This window comes from Ostrea edulis, chromosome 2 (genome assembly GCF_947568905.1).
Source record: "Ostrea edulis chromosome 2, xbOstEdul1.1, whole genome shotgun sequence".
Classification (NCBI taxonomy): domain Eukaryota; kingdom Metazoa; phylum Mollusca; class Bivalvia; order Ostreida; family Ostreidae; genus Ostrea; species Ostrea edulis.
The window spans coordinates 96,412,994-96,440,990 of NC_079165.1; the positions used below are offsets into that span (position 1 = coordinate 96,412,994).

The window sequence follows — 27,997 nt, forward strand, 5'->3', positions numbered from 1 at the left end:
TCTCAGCTGGCAAAAAGAAATGGAGTGAGCTTTTAGATGTAGACGACAGGGAATGGAAAATAATCCACAAAATACCCTTCAGAGTGACAAAAGACTGTAAGCTCCACTGGTTTCAGTACAGAATTATAAACAAAATTTTAGCAACAAATTCATTATTGTTCAAAATAAAAAGAATAGATTCTAAATATTGCAACTTTTGTCACTCTGAAGAGGAAACAATAGAACATATTTTATGGGAATGTAATTGTTTACAATTATTTCTTGTAGAATTCAAACAATTTTTAGAAGACAAGACTGAACGACAGATTACAATTACAAAGAAATCCTTTATTTTAGCTTGTATTGAAAATGATAGTGATATACAAAACATTATTATTTTATTTCTGAAGTATTATGTCTATACTGCAAGATGCACTAAGAAACTTTTAAACTTGCCCGCTGCAATATCACAAATGAAATTATTTTATGAAACACACAAATATATAGCATATAAGAACGGTGAAAAGAAAAAATTTGATACTCAATGGAACAGATGGAACTTAATATTTACTTAAAACATGCATCTCTCTTTTTCTCTCTTTCTCACTATCTCTCTCCATGCACATAATGATAATTATATATGACTTTGTTGTATTCATGTACTTTATTATGTGTACAAAAACCAATAAAAAAAAAATATATATATATAACTCATTTAATGTTGACAGCCAAAATCGTGACCTTCTGAATGCAAGAATAAAAGCAATATTTTAGTCTTAAATCTGTGTTATGTAAACAAAGACTCGAGTCTTTTTATGTAAACAAACAAGTGAAATATTGATTTTGCAATATAATGCATCTTAATTTTGCATAGTCACAAATTTTAACTTTTACCTGACACATTTTATCCTAAAAATGCTTGAAATGTGAAAAGTATAATAAACTTGGATCGATATCCATTTCTTTTGAAATTTTTGTAAACAATAGCATACCGCAATCTTTGTTTACAAAACAAATAATAAATTCTCTAAAATGAGCTTCTGTGATAATATATAACCTTAATTTTCAGGTGAAATATTTCAAACACAATAGACAGTAGATTTTGATCATTAAAAGTGAAAATCAAAATTTTGGGGAAAATCGTGAATCAGTCCCTTTAAATACGTCCAGACCAAAGTCAAACAAAAGAAGAAAAAAATTAAAGCCCTACCTAAAGTATGTTATGTTTTCTTTAAAATAGGTCAAATGTCGAGTTCAAGGTCACAGGGTCAAAGGTCATGATATGAAATCAACTGTCTTGTCATAAGAAATATACATATAAAATATGAAAGGTCTTTTCGTAAAGAATGTACATATACATATACACAAATGCAGGCGGCTTCTCAGAGATCAGAAATAAAACGGAACGCAACCACAAGACAACAACGGAAAAAACTGGTGTCAACCCAATGGAACAAATATCCAATCCAATTACCAGCACCAGAAGTATCTCACCAGATCAAGCAGCCATTTACAATAGTGGGAAGAAAAACACAACACAAAGAAATGGAAAAATTCCTCTCCTACTGAGTGATAGGAACATCAAATATCAAGCACATTGAACCACATGGATGGCAACAGTACATAACACAAAAGGAAACAGCATACAAAATTGAAAATGCCCTTGACAAAATAGAAAATTACAATTCTGAGCAGAAACCCGTTGTAACAATTTTTCATTCACTAATAAACGATATCAAGTCTCTAGATGCAGATGGATGTATTAAAAAGATGACGTCACTAATTGACAAAACCATGGAAAAGTTCCCAGACACCAACATTGTCATCTCCCTAGCGACACCAAGGAAGGACAGTGAGGATTGGAATGCCAAAGGCGAACTTATAAATGCATTACTGAAACACAACTATAGAAAAGTAAAAAACATCCATCTATGTGACAACAGCAATTTAGCAGATCAGGGTAGGCCCATACCAAGACTAATAGAACCAGATGGCATTCATCTATCAGCAGAAGGAACAGCTGTTCTGGCAGCGAATATGAAGAGACTAGTAGACAATATTTGTAACGTTTCTCACAGAAGACAGGAACAAATGTCTAGTCGCAGAGCAAGACACAAAGATTATAGGAATCACTTCCAGGATGATTATAGAAATCGCCACGAAGGACATTACAAGACACTTGGATGAAGGTTACAGGAGTCGCTATGTGAAAGGATACTCAGGAAGTCCTCATGAAAGGAGAGGTGCTTACCAAAGAACTGGCCACGGTGGAACTTGGCGTTAGCAGAGCAAATACACAACTTTATTTAGTCAATAAGATTTAAATTTCCATTTAAACTTACGTCTGATTATTGTTATCAACATTTTTTCATATCGTTTTTCATTTTTTCTTTTATCCTAACGTTTTGAACAACAATTGCACAAAACTCTATAATGAGTAGAATAGAAACGTGCTTGAACATTTGTACCTGGAATGTGGGAGGCATGATCTCAGACTATATAAATAAATCAACAGAGAAACTATTCATTGATCAAGTGAACAATCACGACATAGTCTTACTAACTGAAACCCATATCGAATATGATACTCGTATTGAAATCACAGATTTTTTGTATTACCCAATTTGTAGGGGAAAATCATTAAACCATAGATTTTTTGGTGGATTAGGAATCTTAGTGAAGAGAGGTGTTAGAAAAGGCATTGCAATATTACCAAATACGAGCACAGAATATCAAAGGTTAAAACTAAAAAAGGAGTTTTTTCATTTTAATAAGGATATTTATTTATGTTTAGCATATATATCCCCCAAAACTTCAAGTTTCAATAAAAAACAAAACACTGATATACTTGAGCAGATAGAACAAGACATAATAAACAAATATGGAAACTTAGGTGATATAATATTAACAGGTGATCTTAATGCAAGAACAGGTATGGAGTTAGACTATATAAAAGGGGACTCTGCCTCACACATTCCAGTTAATGACGATGCCTATGATGTGGATGTAGCAGTTGGGGAAAGACACAGTAGAGATAAGACTTTAGATAGTAGAGGAAAAGAATTATTAGAATTATGTATTGCAAACAAGCTTAGAATAGCCAACGGTAGAACATTTGGTGATATATATGGGAAATTTACATGTCATAATTATGCTGGTTCCAGTGTGGTAGACTACTTCATTGTATCTGAACAGTTGTTAGAAGATGTCTTGTATGTACATGTATCTGATTTTTTACCTTTATCTGACTGCCATTGTAAAATCTCTATGAAACTTTTATCATCATTTGAAAGGGAGTATACATGCGACAACATGCAGGAGATGCCCAAACGATACAATTGGGATAGTTTATCTGTAGGAAACTTTCAAATTTTTTTCATGCATCCAACCGTCCAGAATGATATAAAGCTTTATTTAAACACACCGATAGAGTATAATGAACAAAGTATAAACAAGGCCACCAACGACATTCACAAAATCCTAAACAAAGTAGCTAAACTATCTTTACAAAGAAAAACACAACATAGAAACACAACCAATAAAAAATGGTTTGATTCCGACCTTACAAAAAAGAGAAAATACTTATTTGAGAAAGCAACATTACTTTCAAGATTTCCCAATAACCCTTACTTACGAGGTTCCTTTTTCAAATTAAATAAGGAATATGCCAAGTTGCGGAAACGTAAAAAGCGAGAATTCAGGCAGGGTATTCTAGATAAACTAGATCAAATGAATGAAACTAATCCTAAAGAATATTGGAAATTAGTCAAATCGCTTCGTGAAAATGAAGGGAAAAAAGACAATTTAGAGAAGTGTATTGATGGGGATACATGGTTTGACTATTTTACTTCTCTGTCTAAATTACCAGATCATTACAAGGACAGAGTTAAGACTATAGAAGCCGAAATTAATAAACTAAAAAACAGCCAGACCTGCAAGTCGTTTAGCACATTGGATTTCAAGATATCTTTGTCTGAAATTCAAAAGGCCATATCTACTTTAAAGTCGGGTAAAAGTCCTGGTTTAGACAACATCTCAAATGAAATGATAAAAGCAGCTCAAATATATATAAATCCTTGTATCTCAAAACTATTAAATATGGTCTTAACATCAGGAATCTATCCAGAAAAATGGTTAGAAGGTTATACAACACCCATCTTTAAATCGGATAATCCAAAGCTCCCCCAAAACTATAGAGGAATAACTATAACAAACAGCATAGCGAAACTTTTTAATATCATATTAAACGGCAGGCTTGATACACATTCTTAACTGAAAACAAAATAATACACAAGAGTCAAATAGGATTTTCAAAAAAATCCAGGACATCAGACCATTTATTTGTAGTTAAATGTTTAATTGACAAATATATTAACACTGGCAATAAACGACTCTATGCATGTTTTGTAGACTTTCACAAGGCATTTGATGCCGTCATTCATGAAGGCCAACTAAAACTCCTACAATTAAATATCAATGGTTTATTCTACAACATATTATGTAGTATGTATAGGCACAACAATATTTTCATAAAAGTAGGGAACAAGTTAACCCTTCCATATACACCAGAGATAGGAGTTCGACAAGGTGATGTCTTAAGCCCAAATATTTTAAAAATATTTTGAACGATTTTTCTAAATTACTGGATGAAGAAACCATTGGCTCTGTCAATCTTTCTGGAAAGAAAATCACCTCTCTTCTATATGCGGACGATCTTGTACTGCTTTCAGAAAACCAAAATGGACTACAAAACAAACTAAACTTACTTGAAAAATATTACAACGATTGGTGCTTAGAAATTAATACCAATAAGACAAAAGTAGTCATTTTTAATAAAAGCGAAAACCTAATTAAAGAAAATTTTGTGTTCGGTAACATATGTATTGAATGTACTAACAAATATAAATATCTAGGAGTAATATTATCCTCCTGTGGTTCATTCAAGGAAGCAAAATCTGATCTATACAATAAAGCTCTTAAGGCCTCATTCAAACTTTATAAAGACATCAAATCTATCGATCCACCAATTAAAACATTTTTGCATCTTTTTGACCATATGGTAAAACCCATCGCCTTGTATGGCTGCGAGATATGGGGAACACTTTCAACACGCATGCTGGAAAAAGACAGAGATTTATATGATATCTTTACAAATTGGGAGGTAGAAAACCTGAATATTAAGTTTTGTAAACATCTACTGGGTGCCAGTAAAAGAAGTACTAATATTGCAATAATCTCTGAATTGGGTAGATATCCTATGTTCTGCTCTATAATCCAAAGTATTTTACTATATTGGCATAGACTTGAGAATTGTCCAGAATCATCCCTGTTATACAGTGCTTATACAGAGAATATCAATCTGAATTCATATAATATAAATTGTTGGTACAAAAACGTTAATTATTTTAGGGAAAAAATGGGCATTTTGGTACCCAATTGTAAAAATCTCAAATTCTCATTTTTCAAAAAACAAATGAAGAATCACGTACGGAAACAATTTTTACTTTACTGGTCAAAACGACGTGAAGAGGGTCAGAAATCAGGAAAACTCACAACATATTTTTCGTATAAAGAAAACTTTACTATGGAAAGTTATATATTTTTAGAATCCCTAGAATTAAGAAAAACTCTATGTAGATTTCGAATTAGTGCACATGACCTTCGAATTGAAGGAGGAAGATATGAATTTATAAAAACCAATTCTGGCCAGAAGATTTCTTTAGAAAGAAACAAAAGAATATGTGAATTATGTAACCTTAATTGTGTTGAAGATGAATTTCATTTCCTTACTGATTGTCCATTCTATGTTGAAGAGAGAAATATGTTTTTTAATGGTATATACAAGCTCAACAATTTTTTTTATCTATCTAACAAATAAGGACAAATTTACTTGGTTGATGATTAACGAAGACAAACCAGTAATTGTCAAATTGAGTGAATATTTAGTGCAAACTTTCAGAAAAAGAAGTGATGCTTTAAAACTGCAAAAATCATTATAGTTTATTATTCATATATTGGTATAATACTGATACTGTCCATCTACTTGTGTATATACATGATTAGCAATTCGTATATGTATGTACTTGTTTCCCCAACATGCTACATCCACATGTAGTTTGCAGTCTATGTAACCTGCAGTTAATGTTGTAAACTTTCTTTCTTTTTTGAATTTCCTTCTTTATAAACTGTCTTACTGTTATGCCCCCTGGGCCCAAAATTGGAATAAACTTATCTTATCTATACAAAATATGAAAGCCCAACGTTGAATAGTTTAAGATTTTTTCCTATATATCAAAATATAACGCTTTGATCCTGAGATCTATTGTGGCCCCACCCTACCCCCAGTGATTATGAGCTGCCATGTAAATTGAACTTTCCTTGCCTAGTGGTTTTTGAGAAGATCTTCCCTCTATATTTGTATATAAAACTTTGATACCTATTGTGACCGCATCCTACCCCCTGGGGCCACGATTTAACAAACTTGAACTTGCACTATGTCAGCAAGCTTTCATGTAAATGTAAACTTTTCTGGTCCAGGGTTTCTTGAGAAGAATTTAAAAAAAAGATTTTCCCTGTATATTCGCATGTAAAACTTAGATTCCATATTGTGGCCCCATCCTACCCCTGGGGGCATAATTTTTACAAGCTTGAATCTGCACTATGTCAGCAAGCTTTCTTGTAAATTTCCAATCTGATTAAAATCAGCTCTCGATCCTCGTGTAGCGACATTAAAAGCAGAGGAACGGATCGAGGAACTGATTTTAATCAGATTGTCAAATTTCAACTTTTCTTCAACTTTTCTGGCTCAGTGGTTCTTGAGAAGAAGATTTTAAAAGATATTCCCTATATATCCCCATATAAAACTTTGATTCCCTATTGTGGCTCCACGTACCCTATCCCCGGGGGGCCATGATTTTAACAAACTTGATTTTGCACTATATCAGGAAGCTTTCATGTAATTTTCAACTTTTCTGTTCCAGTGATTCTTGAGAAGATTTTTATATGACTCTACTCTGTTTTTGCATTTTCGTTATTATCTCCCCTTTGAAGGGGGCATGGGCCTTCAGCTGAACAAAAGTTTAAATCCCCTTCACCCATGGATGATATGTACTATGTTTGATTGAAATTGGTTCAGTGGTTCTAGAGGAGAAGAGGAAAATGTGAAAGGTTTGCGAACAGACGGAAGGACGTCCGAACAGACGGAAGGACGTCCGGACAGACGACAGACAAAGGGTAATCATCTAATAACTCACTTGAGCTTTCAGTTCAGGTGAGCTAAAAAGGAGACCAGAATATGCGGACGACTAGATGTAGTGCGATACGTGTACAATTGCATGTCATGACATATGAATATTCATAATAGGGCTTATCACAAAACGGCAAAGGATAGCCGGGAACAATGCTTGAGAAATTCTTAATATCATATTTTACAGAGGATTATCCCTGTTTCCAGTGCAGGAATGTAATTTTAGATATAATATATTAAATCTGATAACAAATGTGCAGAAGACACCAGAGGGAACGGTGCTGAATCTTACTCCTGCGTCTAATGCAAAAATATAAGCAAATTCAACAAATTTATAGATATAAACCTTATAATGTTTACATAAAATTAGCTGCAGCTTTCAGTAAGAATTTACATAATTTATCCAGAATATCCCTACCTTCACACAGATGTCTCTTGAAGGTTCAGCTTGAAAAGGTCAGTACACAATTTTGAAATACATTCCAGTAAATACTCTTTTTCTTCTTTATACTTAACACAACAAAATAAAAAGTGAATTTCATCCCCCACTTCGCCAAAACTACAGTTTTCACATATTCTAAGTTGAGGGATAACCCCATCTTCGCTAGCCAAGGGTTTTCGGCCATTTATGGGGAGCGGAGTGGACCAAAGACCCTTGGCTAGCGAAGATGGGGTAACCCTGGTGTCTTATTGAATTTGCAACTGGTGGAATGATATTCTGAATTTAGTCAATCTTCTAGGTTCAGCTTGCTTTCCTTAAACACGGCACGCAACACCCCCCCCCCCCCCGATTTTCCCCGATCTTCAAAATTCTAATCGGTTTGGGGTGGGTGGGGGTGAGGGATTTAGGGTTTCCCCCAAGGTTTAATTTATCCCTTGAGCCGTACATAGTGTATGAAAAGGGTGCTATATAAATATGGTATTATTATTATTATTATCCTTCACACTTACGAAATTAGCCCATGTATGTAGATCTACGTACATGGGCTCATTTCGTAACTTTTAAGATTACATTCTCCTCATTCACTATACTGGGGGAGGGGGGGGGGATCAGTCACTCAATGTATAAAAATAACAGAGAATGTTAAGTGTAAAAACAGGGGGGGGGGGGGGGGGGGGTAGACCCCCTCCCAATCGTGCCTGACTCAAGAATAAGAATGGTGCAATGAATAATCGTCTATTCATAATGATTACATAATAGTTTTACAGTTTACTGCAATGGAAGAGATGAAACTATGTCGAGTAAAAAATCCGAATGATTTAACCAGTCAGCTCTCATTCTGTTCCCCAACTTCAAGGGAACTCCCCGGCTATAGCAGCTCGTATCATGATAGAATATTGACCAATTACAGGCCAGAGATACCGGGTGTTTCTGAGATAGATACCGGTGAAAGTTTTGTTAGGACTTATACGAGTGTTAAACGCCCACCACATCTTCGTTAGGAAACTCTTTTAGGCAAAAAATGTGAGATTCCATGGTCACCATTTTAAAATTTCCGAATCCGCCTCTGTTAATACAAATCGTGTACATGTTTAATGATTATTTGCATAATCTTTATATAACTAAGTTGATGTATACTTATATTTCGATACAATATGCTAGATTATATAGCTGTGAAAGTAGGATAATCTACAAAAAGTTACCCCCTCCCCCAATAAAACAGAAAGAAAAGAGAAAACATGCAATATTCACCAACTTACGGAGATTCGTTCATCTTTCAGAGCATATAATTTATATGATGATATGATCAAATGTACATAGTATAAACATATCATGAATTTGACATTTATAGAGTAGAATATTTAACAAGTTGCGAATAAGGTAGCGTACGAGTTGATTTGGGTAACAGGAAGTTGCACGGGCGCACGCCGGTAGTTACCCATTACACATGGCCGCGACCACGAGATAATTTCATCGTTTTTTCTTACATAATGCAGGGATAGTCTTTATTTAACTTAAAGTACTCAAGGGCATTAGTAAGGCATTATTTGAAAAATGGGGAATTCATCATCTACCCCTGCTGTTCCTGCGCCAACCAATGTAGAGCCGCCATCACCTACAGTACCTGTTACTCCTTCACAACCTTCCAATTTGACACCGCCACCACCGGTCGTTGCACCAGAAGTAAAAGTTCCAAATGACGTCAAAGAAGAAACTAGTACCAACCCAGGCACATTTGAAGAGATGCACCGAAAGTGCAAAGGTTAGAATTTTAGTAGTGTGTCCAAGGTCAAATGGTGAAATAGCTCTGCATATTTAACTTAAATTTTAAGATATTTCCAATGTTTGCATCATAAACAATGTGTGTATCTATAATGACAATAGAATATGATGAAGTCAATATATGTTAAAGACGTTCGTGTCAAGTTTAGTAGGTTGAATCATTTGATAGTAAAACACTTACTGAAGGACACTTGTACAAAATTTTATGATTCACCAGTTCAAACGAACATAAAATATTTATGAAATAAACTCAAACACTTATATAGGATGAGCTTGCATGCGCAAGTGCAACAGACTTTAATATCATTCAATTGCAGATATATACAAGTACAAAAACACTTCAGTTATTAAATGTGTGCCAGAATAGAAATTTTTAACTTCATCTTGATAACTACCATTCTAATTCTTTTCAAATTTGGTATGAAGCAACTTTGGAACAAGGGGGACATAAATCAGGGTTCGACACTAAATTTTTTAGACATTAGTCCAGCAGGACTAGTGCTTGATTACTTTTACTAGACGTAGTCCGCAGGGAATTTTATTTGTCCGTCATAAATAAGGAAATAAATGTGTAATTTAAAAACAAAAATAATTTATAACTAATACAATGTACTTATAATAGTAATTTTAACTTTTCTTTTAATATTGTTTCTATCCTAAGATTAGCATACCCAGTGACAAAAGAGCATGCTTTATTTACAGCCTCTTTTGTGTGTTCTTTACAAATAGTACAGAACATTAAGTCCTGTGCTTTTTTTTTCCAAATATAAACCAGTCTCCATTTTTCATCCAAGATTCCAGGAAATCTTGTGATCGGCGAGTCCGATCATACTCCCGATCACGTTCTTTCTTCTCAATACTTATGTCTACCTTTCGCTTTTTAATACTCTCTGTATCTGCTTTGAAAAAGTCCGACAGCTTCTTCTTGCGGCATGTGTCAAACTAATCATGATCACTGAAATGTTTTACTTATCTAAAATCAATCAAGTGTTGACTTGACTGGTAATTACGTGACTACCTGCCATGCTAGATAGCTAAAATTACATTCAGGGTTTTCCAGTAAATTGTCGACAATCATACATCGATAATTTATACAAGTTGTTTAGCAGAATTTTTATTAGTCCGATTGGACTGACTAGGCACAGATTTTGTTAATCCGAATTAAGTTTATTAGTCTGAGACTAACGGACTAACGATAGTGTCGAACCCTGTAAATTGTAAATTTCAGAACTCCTGCACCCCTGGGGCCTTAGAGGCAGGGCAAGAACTGTCCCAAATTGACCAATTTTCAAAAATCTTCTCCTCTAGAACCGCACATGTGTAAGGAAAACTAAATGCGCATGTAGCGATGAAGAGCAGGAAGTTCTCTACCTAAATTGTAAATTTTATGATCCCCAGGGTAAGGATTCTGGCCCCAGGGTGGGGCCAATATATAGTGTTTATGTGTAGAACATTTACAGTTTAAATAACATCTTATTTAGTGATATTGATATTAAATTGAAACTAGTAAATAGATATTTAGAAGGAGTATGTAGTCCTTTACCAAAATTATAAATTCCATGGTCCTTGGTGTAGTAAAAGTTAGGTTTCAAGATGGTGTCAAAATTATGATGATTTGAAGGACTTATTTAAGTTTGTTGATACTGTAAATAATCTAAATGCATATTTAAGAATAGCAGAAAAGGATGTACAAAAAATGTGAATTTCACAACCCAGGGTTTTGACTCAAGGATGGGTCCAAATTAGTCATATCTTTTAATTTTTTTAAGGGACTGATTCACGATTTTCCTCAAAATTTTATTTTTCACTTTGAATGATCAAAATCTACAGTCTAATATGTTTAGAAGGTTTCACACCCCCAAAAAATTAAGGTTATTTATGATGGAAGCTCATTATAAAGAGTTTATTATTTGTTTTGAAAACAAAGATTGAGGTGTGTTATTGTTTACGGGGTTTTAAAGATAAATGGATATTGGTCCAAGTTTATTACATATATCACATCTCAAGTATACTTTAGGTAAAATGTGTCATTTAAAAGTTAAAAAATTTGTGATTGTACAAAATGAAGATGTTTTAAATTATAAAATTAACATTTCACTGGTTGGTTTGTTTACATAAAAAGACTTGAGTCTTTGTTTACATAACACAGAATCAGAGCTAAATTAATGCTCTTATCTTTGCAATCAGACGGTCCAAATTTTGGTTCTCAACATTAAATGAGCTATATTTTTAATTTTTAACACCAAAAATGAAAAACATTTCTTTCATAAAATTTGAACCAGTCCCTTTAATGCATATATATTATGTAAAGCCTTTCATTAGTCAATCTAATTAAAACTAGTTCTAATTGTAACGGGGACCGTTACAGATGTTCCCCAAACCTCCCCCAATTAAAAAGTGATGTCCTTGTGAATCTATAGGAAAAAATCATTTTATTTTAGCCTTTAATTACATGTAGTACGTTCAATATGGTCATTTCAGTACCAAAAAATGAAAGAAAGCGTTGCACGTGCATACACGCGCACGCGTGTATGATTCCGAATTTTTGTTGATGTCGTTCAACAGGCATTTGTATCATATACCCACAGTATGAATTTCATAACGTTTCCACCAAATATAAGGAAGTTATAGCGATTTTAAAATCGTCCAATCAGAAATCAGCACACGTGCATGCACGTGCTGAGCAGTAATTCTAACCACAGCAATTTGTAAGGAGTACCAAGATACATCTAAACCCCTAATATGAATAGAATTTGATGAAAAACAAAAACGTTAACGTCCTTTAAAAATTGAATATTTAAAAAACGTTGCACGCGCATGCGCGTGTGCGTTGGCATTTTTTGTTACACCCACATACAGATACACATATTGTCTACGTATGCTGTGAATATCATCTCATTCGCTTCATAAATAAGATAGTTACAAACGTTTTAGCATTATCCAATCAAAATGAAGCGCACGTGCATGCGCGTGCAAATTGGTAATTTTGACCATGTAAATCAGTTAAGGGTCTCAATATCTACCTATGATATGAATTTCAAGCCATTTCAATGAACAACAAAAAAGTTAGACTGATTCCAAAGTTAGCGTACAAATTTTGTAATGCGCGTGCATGCGCATGCGTGCGCGTGCTGGCAAAATAACTATTATTTTTCATATGTACAAATGATATACTATCATCCGATATAGGTTTTATATCGCTTCCTTCAATATTCTGATTTTCCATTTTTTGTACCAAAATTGCAATGCACGTGCGCGCGCGTGCATGCACGTGCAAACAAAATGACTATCACTATGCACATCTACAAACGCTATACTATCATCCTGGAAAGTTTCATATCGATCCCTTTTGTAGTTCCTGAGAACACTACCGGACAAAAAAGTACCGGAGAAAAAGAATAATAATAATAATAATAATAATAACTAGTTCTAATTGTAACGGGGACCGTTACAGATGTTCCCCAAACCTCCCCCAATTAAAAAGTGATGTCCTTGTGAATCTATAGGAAAAAATCATTTTATTTTAGCCTTTAATTACATGTAGTACGTTCAATATGGTCATTTCAGTACCAAGAAATGAAAGAAAGCGTTGCACGTGCATACACGCGCACGCGTGTATGATTCCGATTTTTTGTTGATGTCGTTCAACAGGCATTTGTATCATATACCCACAGTATGAATTTCATAACGTTTCCACCAAATATAAAGAAGTTATAGCGATTTTAAAATCGTCCAATCAGAAATCAGCACACGTGCATGCACGTGCTGAGCAGTAATTCTAACCACAGCAATTTGTAAGGAGTACCAAGATACATCTAAACCCCTAATATGAATAGAATTTGATGAAAAACAAAAACGTTATCGTCCTTTAAAAATTGAACATTTAAAAAACGTTGCACGCGCATGCGCGTGTGCGTTGGCATTTTTTGTTACACCAACATATAGATACACATATTGTCTACATATGCTGTGAATATCATCTCATTCGCTTCATAAATAAGATAGTTACAAACGTTTTAACATTATCCAATCAAAATGAAGCGCACGTGCATGCGCGTGCAAATTGGTAATTTTGACCGTGTAAATCAGTTAAGGGTCTCAATATCTACCTATGATATGAATTTCAAGCCATTTCAATGAACAACAAAAAAGTTAGACTGATTCCAAAGTTAGCGTACAAATTTTGTAATGCGCGTGCACGCGCATGCGTGCGCGTGCTGGCAAAATAACTATTATTTTTCATATGTACAAATGATATACTATCATCCTATTTAGGTTTTATATCGCTTCCTTCAATATTCTGATTTTCCATCTTTTGTACCAAAATTGCAATGCACGTGCGCGCGCGTGCATGCACGTGCAAACAAAATGACTATCACTATGCACATCTACAAACGCTATACTATCATCCTGGAAAGTTTCATATCGATCCCTTTTGTAGTTTCTGAGAACACTACCGGACAAAAAAGTACCGGAGAAAAAGAATAATAATAATAATAATAACTAGTTCTAATTGTAACGGGGACCGTTACAGATGTTCCCCAAACCTCCCCCAATTAAAAAGTGATGTCCTTGTGAATCTATAGGAAAAAATCATTTTATTTTAGCCTTTAATTACATGTAGTACGTTCAATATGGTCATTTCAGTACCAAGAAATGAAAGAAAACGTTGCACGTGCATACACGCGCACGCGTGTATGATTCCGAATTTTTGTTGATGTCGTTCAACAGGCATTTGTATCATATACCCACAGTATGAATTTCATAACGTTTCCACCAAATATAAGGAAGTTATAGCGATTTTAAAATCGTCCAATCAGAAATCAGCACACGTGCATGCACGTGCTGAGCAGTAATTCTAACCACAGCAATTTGTAAGGAGTACCAAGATACATCTAAACCCCTAATATGAATAGAATTTGATGAAAAACAAAAACGTTATCGTCCTTTAAAAATTGAACATTTAAAAAACGTTGCACGCGCATGCGCGTGTGCGTTGGCATTTTTTGTTACACCAACATATAGATACACATATTGTCTACATATGCTGTGAATATCATCTCATTCGCTTCATAAATAAGATAGTTACAAACGTTTTAGCATTATCCAATCAAAATGAAGCGCACGTGCATGCGCGTGCAAATTGGTAATTTTGACCATGTAAATCAGTTAAGGGTCTCAATATCTACCTATGATATGAATTTCAAGCCATTTCAATGAACAACAAAAAAGTTAGACTGATTCCAAAGTTAGCGTACAAATTTTGTAATGCGCGTGCACGCGCATGCGTGCGCGTGCTGGCAAAATAACTATTATTTTTCATATGTACAAATGATATACTATCATCCTATTTAGGTTTTATATCGCTTCCTTCAATATTCTGATTTTCCATTTTTTGTACCAAAATTGCAATGCACGTGCGCGCGCGTGCATGCACGTGCAAACAAAATGACTATCACTATGCACATCTACAAACGCTATACTATCATCCTGGAAAGTTTCATATCGATCCCTTTTGTAGTTTCTGAGAACACTACCGGACAAAAAAGTACCGGAGAAAAAGAATAATAATAATAATAATAATAATAATAATAAGAAACAGAGTAAAAACAATATGTTCCCAAACTTTGTTTGGGGAACATAATAATAATAATAATAATAATAATAAGAAACAGAGTAAAAACAATATGTTCCCAAACTTTGTTTGGGGAACATAATAACTAGACACTCATTACTAGTAATGAGTAGGTCTTCCGTTCGACCACTTCCGGTAAAGAGCTTTCTGTTCCTACGAAAACCATTTAAATATATTTGAAAATCTGCCTTAACAATGAATGAGAAATGTATTTTCGAATTTTTTACTCCTTTCTCGTAACTTTCGGTGACGACCGGAAGTACTATTCAGATGCGTTTTCCTATAAATGACAGCGACTCTTTACTGTCTATATTCCCTGAAAATTTCACGTCTCTATTTGAAAGACTTCTCAACAAAAAGAAGTAGACTAAAGAAAGAAGACGTAGTAGGTTACTACCGACCGGAAGTCAATTTTGAAAAACAAAATTATCAAAACTTTAGAAGTTGATACTTTTATTAAGACATGTGAAAATCATATGAAAGACTTCAAATATAACCGAGATTTATGGGGACAAATAGACGAAAAGTAAAAAGATATTTTATCAAGAAACCGGAAGTAGTCGTTTTGACTACCGACAGAGTCAATATTCTTTTGACACTTTGAAAGAGACTTAATAAACTAGTATAAGTTTCAATTTAAAGGAAAAAGTTTGAAATTTGCGATTCTTTCCATCACTTCCGGTGACGACAGGAAGTGACGGTCGACATGTTCAACCCCCTGCTGCACGCTTACAAACGGAGATTGATCATCCCTGAATATTTGATGAACCTATATTTTACCTTTTCCAAGAAACATCCTGGGCAAAATTCCTTTTGAGAAACAGAAAATCGGTCATATTTTCCGACCGGAAGTGAATTTTGTAAAAACAAAAATATTTATAGCAAGGTCATTTCATAAGACATTATTCCTGAAAAATTCAACCAAATATATCCTGCCATCTCTGAGAAATCACTCGAAGAAATGGAAAATCGACATTTTTTCAAATACTTCCGGTATAGACCGGAAGTGACGGACGAAAAAATTGAATGTATGTGTACAATGGACTAATGTTAGTTGATCAACTCTACAAGTTTCAAGCGTCTATCTATATTCATTATTGAGAAACTGAAAAAACAAGGTTTGAATATGTCCACCCCATATCTCACGACCGGAAGTGAATTTTACAAAAATATTTAAATATACTCTAGACATTTATAGTGTCTATAACATATGTAGAATTCAAATCATTAACTTGTTTTATGACCGAGATTTGTGGCACTGAAAAATGAGAGAATGAATAGTCTTTCTTTGATATAACCGGAAGTTGGAGATTCAACTTCCGGTGGGGTCAACATTTTTTAAGAATTAGAACGAGACCTAGTAAACCGATATAGGTTTCAATTTCAAAGAAAAAAGTTTGAAATTTATGATTCATTAATCACTTCCGGTGACGACCGGAAGTGACGGCCGACATTCTTAACCCCCTACTGCACGCCTAGAAAGTGAGATCTTTTAACTCTGAAAATTTGGTGACTCTATCTTTTACCGTTTCTGAGAAAAACGCTGGACAATGAAAACACCTAATAAGCCGTATTTGCCGACCGGAAGTAAATTTTACAAAAATATTTGACGTTACTCTAGACATTTATAGTGACTATAATATATGTAAAACTCAACTCATTAACTAGTTTCATGACCGAGATTTATGGCACTGAAAAATGAGAGAATGAATAGGCTTTCTTTGATATAACCGGAAGTTGGAGATTCAACTTCCGGTGGGGTCAACATTTTTTGAGAATTACAACGAGATATCGTAGACCAAAATAGGTTTCAATTTGAAAGAAAAAAGTTTGAAATTCATGTTTCCTTTAATCACTTCCGGTGACGACTGGAAGTGACGGCCGACATTGTTAACCCCCTACTGCACGCCTACAAAGTGAGATCTATTAACTCTGAAAATTTGGTGACTCTATCTTTTACCGTTTCTGAGAAAAACGCTGGACAAGATGTCTTGTAAAAAGACGGAAATTGGACATATCTTGCGACCGGAAGTGAATTTTGAAAAAATGAAAAAAATGCCTCGAGGTACCATCCTTCTCTATAATCTGTGAAAGTTTCAGGAAAATCCATCCAACGGTCTCGGAGACGAAAGGGAAAAAAAAAAAAATAATAATAAACAGTAGAATCACTAGAAGGTCTTCCGTTGGAAACGGAAGACCTTAATAAGAAACAGAGTAAAAACAATATGTTCCCAAACTTTGTTTGGGGAACATAATTAGATGTTGGATCCACTCGCATACTCGCTACACAAACATCTAAAAACATCCCATAGAGGGTCACGTCAGAGGTCAAATTTGGTATCACTCTAGACTTATCGGCTTCAACAAACATTCAATGATTTTGCCAGCGGTGATATCATTGGTCAATCGAATTTGACCTCTGACGTGACCCTCTACGGAATGTTGTTAGATGTTTGTGTAGCGAGTATGCAAGTGGATCTAACATCTAATTTCAATTAGATTGTTCATCAGTGTAATACTATGCACTTTTGAGGGAATTGAGTTTTGAGAACACCTCTTGTTTTATACTGTTGCTGAACATTAGAATTTAGCTTAGATAGGCAGAACAAGAATTTTTTTTTAAGATTTCATAGCCTTTGGGAATAGTGATACTTTTTACTAGTACTCAGGTGACCGATAGGCCTGTGGGTCTCTTGTTTAAAAGAATTATTTTTCTATCTCCCGGATAAGAAGAATTCTTGTATGGTTTCTTGCAGAGCTCTTTCCACAGACTTTTGAGGGAGGAAGATTCTTGGTGTCCAAAGGGTTGAGCAGTCATTTTCAAGTCAGTCACACTCTCACAATGTCCCAGGTGTCTCCACAAGACTCAGGATACAAGTTTGGAGCTACTTACATAGGAACCAAACAGTTCAGTCCCTCAGAGGTAGGCAGTGAAGATATACACAAGAGCAGAACTTGTCAATCACAGGAAATCTCTGTCAAATTCTCTGAAATTGGTATGGTGTTTAGGTACCATATGACATTGCATAGAACGTCTGATAAATATAAGCAGCCAGGTGTTTTTGAAATGTGGAATTTTATAGCTTTCATACTTGTACTTGAAAGATATGTTGAACCTGGATATTTTCATATAGAGTTGTAGTACAGGGATTTATCAGTATCTCAAGGCCCTATTCTCAATACAAAATAGGCTCATTTTTTCCCAATTATTATTTGTAAAAATAAAATATGAAACCAATTTTGTTTTCTTTTCATTTCAGGCTTATAATGAATTTATGGCAATGATGTAAAAATCAACAAGAATTTAATACACTATTCATAACTTCATTTGTTATTTTGTTCCCAATGTTGTAAAATTGTTGATAAAATTTTCCAAAATTCAAGAAACTTGAATTAAGCTGGTAAATCCCTTTAGTAATATAAATCTTCACACAGATCATTTGATAGCTTCAATGAATGACACTTCATGTACATTCTTTGACTGTATATGTATTAATGATAATCAAATGTACATGTGTGCTCTCAGTAACCATGAACACTGCAAATTGTCTGATTATATACATTGATTTACATGGTATCTTTTGGTTTGATTTACTTTATTTTGGGAAACATGTTTGTTTATAAAACAGTTTGTCAAGACAGAGAGAATATTTCTAAAGGTATCTGCTTTACTGTGACAATAATTTTGATGTTTTTGAAATGTCCTAGATTTATTTGTTTCTCCAGAAATATTAAAAGGTTGAAATTTCAGTAGTAGGAAAATTAGTCTCTCTGACAGTTGGGACTAAGACTGAAATTCTATGGGATTGTAGACACCCCTCCTCCCTCCTTTTCAACACTTTATATCAAAACAGTATTCAGTGATTTTTAAGACCCATTTTAGGTCCGAATATCGACTCTTTCTCCTCCCAAAAAATACCAGTTTTTTCCAATTTAACTTGCACTTTTCCCAATAATGAAAACTGGTGAAAAATGTATTTGTTTAAAAATAAGTTTAATGTGAATAGTTTATGTACGACATGACAAAGACGCATCGATTTTATATGATTTAGAAAGAATATTCAAAAATTTTAAGAGCTGAAAGAAAAGAAAGTTCAATATGTAAAATAAAAGAAAAATGACATCAAGTTGTGTTTGATTTCTTGTTTGATATGATATATTTAGCTTGTTAACAATAATGTCTAGGTTTTACCAATTTGATAAAAATGTTGACAATTTTTCCAAATTCGAAAGCCACAGGACCCTTTTGAAAAATGTTGAAAAATCACTGCCCTGGTATTACAGTAAACTTGATCTTTAAATCTTAAGGTGACTCCATACTCGCAGTTTTATCTGATACAAGTTTGAAAAGTGTATTTATTTCCATTCATTAGAGTTAAAACTAACAAATTATCAAATAAAATACATAGGTCATCACACTTTTTAAGATGAGAGACGTACATAAACAGAATCATATATCACCGTCAGAAAATTGCTATTTTCCGTAAACAACGTAATAAAATTTTCATAAAAGCTGGTTATGACGATATGGTATCATTCATAACAATTTCATGAAACTATATCTTCACAAAAATATACAAAATGTCTGTAAAAAATAAAGGAAATCTATCGCATAATAGACTAGATAAAGAAATCAATAGAAACAGAGTTATTGCCCTTGGATTCAATATTTTGACATGTATCATTGATTATTCCTCTATAACTTAGACTTTTGAAATAGTTTATTTCTAACAAGATTTTTTACAATAAGTATCGGAAAATACTCCAACAAAATTTATGTTCCTATCATGCATAAATCTAAATAGATAATTGATTTTGCAAAATCTGATGACATCACAGGAGGGTGGAATTACTTTAAGTCTTAAGATTTGAACATTTTTTCCCCTTGAAGAATGGACGAACTCATGCTTTAGATTTCTGCATATTTTCCATTACTTTGTCAGCATTGACAGTAGAACTAAAAACAGCACAATATCATGCCTTGGATTGAATTTGAATCACAGCACAACATTTGAGAAATAGGCTATGTAGCTATTTGTGAAAAAGAAGAGAGAAGATTATATACAGTATCTCATTATATATCTAAACTAGAAGTATAATACTCAACAATAACTTAACACAATTTGTTCTTCAGGCATATCCAGTGCTGATGGGAGACATTGATCCATCATTGAATTTAAATGCCCATATCATACATGCATTTACTAAGAAAGTTAGAGCCAAGCTTCAGTCTACGGTAAGATTAAGCTTTAAAACCAACTAATGATAGAAAATTCTATCCTATTGTATATAGTGTAGATTTGGCATTTCTATTATAATAAATTGTCTGATATTACTTATAGGTACAAGAAGGAAAATTTATGGGTCAGGGTTCAATAGACTACTTAGGTGATGATTTTACCTCCACAATGACCTTGGGAAATATCGATATAATGAATAAAACGGGTGAGTAGGTGCAGGGAATGAGAGATAAAAATATTGAGTTGTGAAAAATACAAACTGTAATAATTGTTATATTTCTTTGGACCCATTTGACATGCATGTAAAATTAGAATATTTTTTGGTTGATGTGATCAACATTTTTCAGTAGGTGTCTTAAGAGGCTGACGAGACACAATGATTTCGTGTTTACTTTTATAACCTACTGGTTTAAGTGATTGAAATGTTGAAAGAAAATTCATCCGATTGGTGTGTGCTATATAGCTACCTTTTCTAGGTGTCATGGTGGGACATTACCTACAAAGAGTGACTCCGGGGGTAGCATTAGGAGCCGAATTAGTATATCAACGGGGGCCTAGGGTTCCTGGAGGAGAAATTGCTGTTCTCTCTCTAGCCTCTAAAATTACAGGTAAGGAATATTTGGACTGCTACGTTAATGATCACAAAGAATCATTTCTTAAAAGTCATTGTGACAGTGTTTGTTGAGGGCATCTGAAGAAAGTATTAGCCATAGACATGGATAGAAATTTTGAAAACTAGATTTGCTTTTCGAATATGAGGCTGAAATTCAGTATTATGGTGTTTATGTGTCAGGTGTATTATTAGATCATTGCATCATTACTTGTATAGTTCAGAACATGCTGTTGTAATGTATGCTTTCAGGTGAAAACTGGCAATTCACTGCCAACATTTGCCCATCAGCAATTGCAGCACATTGTTGCTACTATCACAAAGTAAATGAACAATTACACATTGGAGCTGAAGTGGAGTCCAGTCTGATGACACAGGAGAGCGTGGGCAAAGGTTGTTACCAGCTGGAGATACCAGGTGGCAACGCAACGTTTAAAGGTTAGTCACACAGTTGTAACATTTTCAGAGAAAGCAAATTTGTTAGGGCTGGGACGATTCAGGGTTAGCTCGATTCGGTTCGGTTTCGATTCAGAACAGCACGGTTCGGTTATTTTCGATTCGGTTCATGTTAGGTCCAATTTATCTACTGACAGCACAAAAATTAACAATTTTAATGAGTAGCATATTTGATTTGATTTTATTCAAGTTATATAACTTTATGTCGTCATTTGTAAACATCATATCTATTTATAATGACATTTTATAACTTTGATAGAAAAAAGAAAACTTTGACAGTCTATTAAAATTTGTTACATTAATGTGCTGCATAAGTTTTGGATTATTGAACAAATCTATAATGAATCTAAAATGTATATGATATTGTTTTCATTGATATGTAAAAATTCAACAATTCTTTCAATTGGGAGTCTTTTAAAATCTTTCCTTTATTGATTTACTTCTCTCATATTAAGTGTCAAATCTGTGTCATTACCTACGGTGTTGATTTCACTCCACCACTTAGTCTGGTCCCCCTTCCCACAATTCCGTTCGCGCACTCTCTACATTGTGGGAAGGGGGACCAGACTATCCACCACTGACAGAAATGCTAAATGACATGTAAAGATAAAGTGCAATGATCTTACTGACCATATTCTGTTGGTATCTGAGTAGTGAAAATGCTAACTTTCAACACAGTAATGATTTAATCTCTGTTGCATAAAAAACCCACATGTTCTGCACATCACTTGGACGCCATATTTGTTGTTTTGGTGTATGTAAAATCTAAACCGAACCGAACCGAAATCCGGAATTTGTAATCGGTGCATCGAATCGAATGGTATGAATCGCGGTGCACCGAAATTTTCGGTGCACCGCACAGCCCTAAAATTTGTAACAGTAAAATCATATTCATTTTATTTAGGTTTAAGTTTTTTTGTGTTCGTGGTACAGACATGCTAAAAAAATCATTTCACGAGAAAGAAAAAATGGAAAAATAATAAAATAAGTACTCCTTAACTATAAAATCAATAGTAGCGAGTTGCATTCCCCTGTTCCCGCTAGGCAACTATACTTGTCCCAGATCAAGAAATCTTGTTGACATTGGATGCAAGATAACAGCAGTAAAGTTCAACAATATTTTTCTTTGCTTATATTTTCAATCGGTACAGTTGAGTTATATTAAAAGAAGAACTACAAGTATGGTTTATGATTGAGTTTAGTTTAAAAATGAATTTAAGAATCTCAGGTCGGACGAAAGAACTTGTTGACAGGTAATTCAATACTCAACACTGCATGTTACATTCAAGCATTGTCTTTGAAGTTTTGAGCATACATTAAAAAAAAACAGTGGTGTATTTTTTTTCAACGTACTTGAGGCATACGATAGGAATGCCAACTTTGGAATAGCAGAGAAGATTGACTCAGATTTCTACAAGACATGGTCTGATAACTTTTTGACTATTGGTTCAATGCTTCACTAGATTTTTCACAATGACACCCCCCCCCCCCCCCCACCCCCCCCAAATAAATGCTGTATGTAACGCAAACACTCAATGATGTTGTTGTAAAATAATGCACATTAAACAAACAATTCTCTTTCATCATGCTGCCTGTATGGAGATCGGTTTCAATCAGTGAAGTTCTTTGCCTTGTAAAGATCATTTTCTATCACGAGATGTCTTAAGCATTGGAGCAGGCCTACTATGAATGACAATAGGCTTGTTGATCTTGCTTTTTATTCACGGGAATTGGACAGTTTCTCGACATAATGATAGATTTGCTGATTCTAAGCATCGCCAAATAAGACAGCTAAAATTTTAGAGAACATGAAAATGAAGTTAAATCAACTTACTACATATCTGTTTATCTTGCAGAATTTTAGTAACATGGTTAAATGGATTACAGAAATTGAAAGACATTTTAAGTAAATAAGAGTGTAGAGTTTAAGATAATTTCAGACTTATTGTCTCTAATTTCATATTTCGTTTTCCAGGTTCTGTAGATTCAAATTGGACTGTAGAAGGTGTGTTAGAAAAGAAACTGATGCCTTTACCATTTACTCTGCAGCTAAGTGGGACAGCTAATTTTGCCAATATTCAGAAAAGCCAATATAGATTTGGAATAGGATTAGTTCTTGGCTGAGAGTTGTAAGCAAGAGTATACTGTGATCTTAAGCATTCATTCATCTCTTCACTGGGAGATGTGAGACCTAACTGACTTATACCTGGAGACAAAGATTGGATTTCTTGTGGCGTATGGCCACCAGCTTTTCATCTTTAGATGAGTGACATCATCCGGGTAGTTTGCTGATAATTCTCTTCAAGAGTCAATGTTTTATATGAATGTCAGTTTAAATTTAATTAAGCTGTACGTAGTAAGTGTGATAATCATTAACTGGTAGCTTTGTGTGGTATGTACGTATATATCAAACAGTGGAAATATATGCAATATAGACCATTTTAAAAAAGGTAATCAAGACATGTGATATTGCCAAAGAATGGCATTACGAGTTTATATAATTGAAATAATGGCATTAGAGTGTACAAAAATTTACATTCGTTGTCTAAGATTATTTGCATGTTGATTTTTACATGTTTAAAAATCAGGTTAAACAGACATTATGAAGAAAATAGTGCTATATCTGATATATGTTATTTTCGAAAATTTTTACATCATGTGAATTACTTTTCATAATAGAGTATATAAAACACATAGCTTGTAAAAGAAGTGTTCAGAATCAGCAGGGCATCTGTCAAGTTTTATCATCACTGCCATTAGATTTTCATCGGACATGGTCTTTGCATTGCTAACTTTACACTGAATAAATGTATTTAAATTCATCAGTTTGTAGACTTCTGCTTCCATTGAAATGTCAGGATTACAGACTTTGTCACAAAACTCTGAAAGCATTCCAAAAATGTTCTTGTTTATATAGATCTATATGAAAATATAATGCATGGCCATTTTATAAGAAAATAACCACTTTTAACAAAGCATAATTTTTTTAATATACTATTGCAAGCAACACATTGCAAAAATTACGAATAAAAATTGTAGTTAATTCAGGGATTTTCCACACCATTTTGGGAATGGGGCCTGGGCCTTTAGAATTGGGAATTTTAACGCCATTTTGTCCAAATTGGGAATTTTAGAAATTCACAGTTTTGCAACATATTTCTTAAAATACGCTTTTTTTTCAATAAAAAGATGGAACATTTTCTCTTCATTCATAGAAGTTTTTCTTATCATAACATTCTGTTTTTCATTGCAATCAGGGTTAAATGACACTTTAACCTATTTTTCAATGATGCATGGACTGACGGAACACCAGCTTTCAAATTTCCAAGTGACCCTAGCTTCCAGTTCTCAGATGGTTCTTCAAAAATGTCAGGAAGAGAAAATAGACAGCATTTTCCCCATTTTACTTGCAATTCATTGCTAATAATATTGTGTATTTATACTTTTGAATACTAGATGGATTTTTTTTCAATTACAGTTGAATTAAATTTAGATTTAATCATGGAGTTTCAATTACATATTGTATTGCTTTGAAATTTGACATAAACAGCCTAACCATATATAAATTATTTTTCAAATCATGATCTAGTTCATCATGAAACTCTCTGTGATACTATCTATGCCAATATACTTCTTCAATCAGTAGGAAAAGCACCAGGCTTGGGAAGTTATATTTTCATATCCAATGAAATCATTTTGTAAAGTAAATATATCTCTAAATGTACATATGTTAATATTAATGATAAAAGTAAGCTAAATTTGAACTAATGCTGCTTTATACAATGCAGCATACAATATCACAATTTCTGGTGAGTAGACTCTCCAAACGAAGTGTGCTGCTTCAGAGATTAAAACATTATTTTCACACAAAGTACACTGAAAATACATTCTAAATATATATGATATTTACATAATAACTCTCAGATAGGTTAAGGAAGTGGGTACAATAAGTGAAGCAACAATATAGCACGTATTAATCAAAGAAAAAAATGGAGGAAATTCGGATTTATCGAACAGTTGCCGATATTTCTGGAGTATTTTATAAAATGAACTATGATGGTAGTGCTGCTGAATTATATTGAATCATTCCACTTTCCCCATGACAATATTGCAAAACAAGACAATTTTTTATTTGACTTGAATTGGGAAATTTTGTAGAAAATACTACAAAATACTATATGGGAAATATGGGAATATGGGAAAAAATACTACTATTTTGCATTGGGAATGGGGCCGAATTTCGGCCCCCTACAACAGGGTGGAAAATCCCTGAAGTTATGCATCATATATTTGAAATAGTTAGAATGGAAATAATTGATAATGTTGAATGAAATGAAGTGGATCATTTTGGGGTTTGAAATAAGCAATTAGCATATGTTGATCGTTTATACAGCGATCAAGTTTCTCATTGGGAATTTGCTAATCGTGCACTGGATAGTTCGGTTTTTATATATTGTCCATGAGATGTTGCTGTACTCATTAATATGGTGTATTTGTACAGGATGGTTTAGTGTGCATCCTACCTGTGAGATGTTGGCTATACTTAATTCTTTGGTGTGTATCTACCTGTGAGATGTTGGCTATTAATTGTGTGGTGTGCATCCTACCTGTGAGATGTTGGCTATACATAATTGTTTGGTGTGTATCTACCTGTGAGATGTTGGCTATTAATTGTTTGGTGTGCATCCTACCTGTGAGATGTTGGCTATACTTAATTCTTTGGTGTGTATCTACCTGTGAGATGTTGGCTATTAATTGTTTGGTGTGCATCCTACCTGTGAGATGTTGGCTATACTTAATTCTTTGGTGTGTATCTACCTGTGAGATGTTGGCTATACTTAATTGTTTGGTGTGCATCCTACCTGTGAGATGTTGGCTATACTTAATTGTTTGGTGTGCATCCTACCTGTGAGATGTTGGCTATACTTAATTGTTTGGTGTGTATCTACCTGTGAGATGTTGGCTATTAATTGTTTGGTGTGCATCCTACCTGTGAGATGTTGGCTATACTTAATTCTTTGGTGTGTATCTACCTGTGAGATGTTGGCTATTAATTGTGTGGTGTGCATCTACCTGTGAGATGTTGGCTATTAATTGTGTGGTGTGCATCCTACCTGTGAGATGTTGGCTATACTTAATTGTTTGGTGTGTATCTACCTGTGAGATGTTGGCTATTAATTGTGTGGTGTGCATCCTACCTGTGAGATGTTGGCTATACTTAATTGTTTGGTGTGCATCCTACCTGTGAGATGTTGACTATACTTAATTGTTTGGTGTACATCCTACCTGTGAGATGTTGGCTATTAATTGTTTGGTGTGCATCCTACCTGTGAGATGTTGGCTATTAATTGTTTGGTGTGCATCCTACCTGTGAGATGTTGGCTATACTTAATTCTTTGGTGTGTATCTACCTGTGAGATGTTGGCTATTAATTGTGTGGTGTGCATCCTACCTGTGAGATGTTGGCTATACTTAATTCTTTGGTGTGTATCTACCTGTGAGATGTTGGCTATACTTAATTGTTTGGTTTGTATCACTCTGTTCCTGTTTTTGATAGTTTGTTTCAGTCGGACTTCTATTTACGTTATTATTGTGATTTCCGGCTTTAGGGAGATTGGTTTAGTTTTGTATTTTCTTGTGTGCTGAACCTGTACTTGATTGTTTAGTTTTTGTCTTGTCTGCCAAGTGTTCACAGTTGTGATCCTGTACTTGATTTTGTTTGTATATTGTTTTACACCCAATTCGAGTATTTTACACTCGTGTAGAAACATCACTAGCTGTAAGTGAAGTGCCACAAAGTTTGTATATTGTTTTACACCCAATTCGAGTATTTTACACTCGTGTAGAAACATCACTAGCTGTAAGTGAAGTGCCACAAAGTTTGACCCACACATGGTGCTTAGGACCATAGTAGTGATGGTTCTTTGTATCTTGTGTGCAAGGTGTTCAGAGTGCTGATCATGTTCTTGATTATTTGTATCTTGCTTACAAGGTGTTCAGAGTGCTGATCATATTCTTGATTATTTGTATCTTGCTTACAAGGTGTTCAGAGTGCTGATCATGTTCTTGATTATTTGTATCTTGCTTACGAGGTGTTCAGAGTGCTGATCTGGTACGCAGTGATGGTTTGGTCTATATCTTGCCTGGAAGGTGTCTATATAAGTGTCTATCCTGTGCTGGATGGTATTGTTTGTGTCTTGGGGAAGTGTTTTTAAAATGACATTTTCAGTGATACAACATCTCAATACTATGGATCTTTGAATGCTTACTTTTAAGAATAGAAGATATCTTCCTTTCGTCCATTAGAATATGTATACCATGTTTGACAGTCCTGTACTACATTTTGGTGTGTTTAAATTGTGCGGTCCGGTTTTATTGTGCAGTGAAATTTTGACAATTTATATCGGAGTCCTTGATTAAATGTTTACGCACAGTAACGGTAACAACTTCTAATACGAAGTGGTTAATGGAGTCAATGATGGAAAACTTCTACAAGAACTTCTAAAATATACGAATTTTATTTGTAAGAATAATATAAATGATTCCCTTTTATGTGTTTTGTCCAAATAATATATACCCCAAGTGTTATTTTATAAAATGATTATTA

The 27,997-nt window shown here is 34.1% G+C and overlaps 1 protein-coding gene across 1 annotated transcript; it reads left to right on the forward strand.

The window, feature by feature from the left end:
• Positions 1-9,063: 9,063 nt before the first annotated feature.
• On the forward strand, positions 9,064-24,212 carry LOC125678723 (mitochondrial import receptor subunit TOM40 homolog 1-like). The gene is made up of 7 exons (XM_048917374.2): positions 9,064-9,429; positions 17,841-18,007; positions 20,219-20,320; positions 20,427-20,529; positions 20,801-20,932; positions 21,187-21,372; positions 23,366-24,212. Exons 1-7 carry the CDS (start codon positions 9,222-9,224, stop codon positions 23,512-23,514), a joined length of 1,047 nt encoding a protein of 348 aa, XP_048773331.2. The 5' UTR covers positions 9,064-9,221; the 3' UTR covers positions 23,515-24,212.
• Positions 24,213-27,997: the final 3,785 nt, after the last annotated feature.

Bases quoted from the DNA above. Each gene is read 5' to 3' on its own strand.
- LOC125678723 (XM_048917374.2), top strand. From the start codon at position 9,222: ATGGGGAATTCATCATCTACCCCTGCTGTTCCTGCGCCAACCAATGTA. The intron at 20,530-20,800 runs GTGAGTAGGTGC...TACCTTTTCTAG, and splicing joins CGATATAATGAATAAAACGG to GTGTCATGGTGGGACATTAC. The intron at 21,373-23,365 runs GTTAGTCACACA...TTCGTTTTCCAG, and splicing joins TGGCAACGCAACGTTTAAAG to GTTCTGTAGATTCAAATTGG.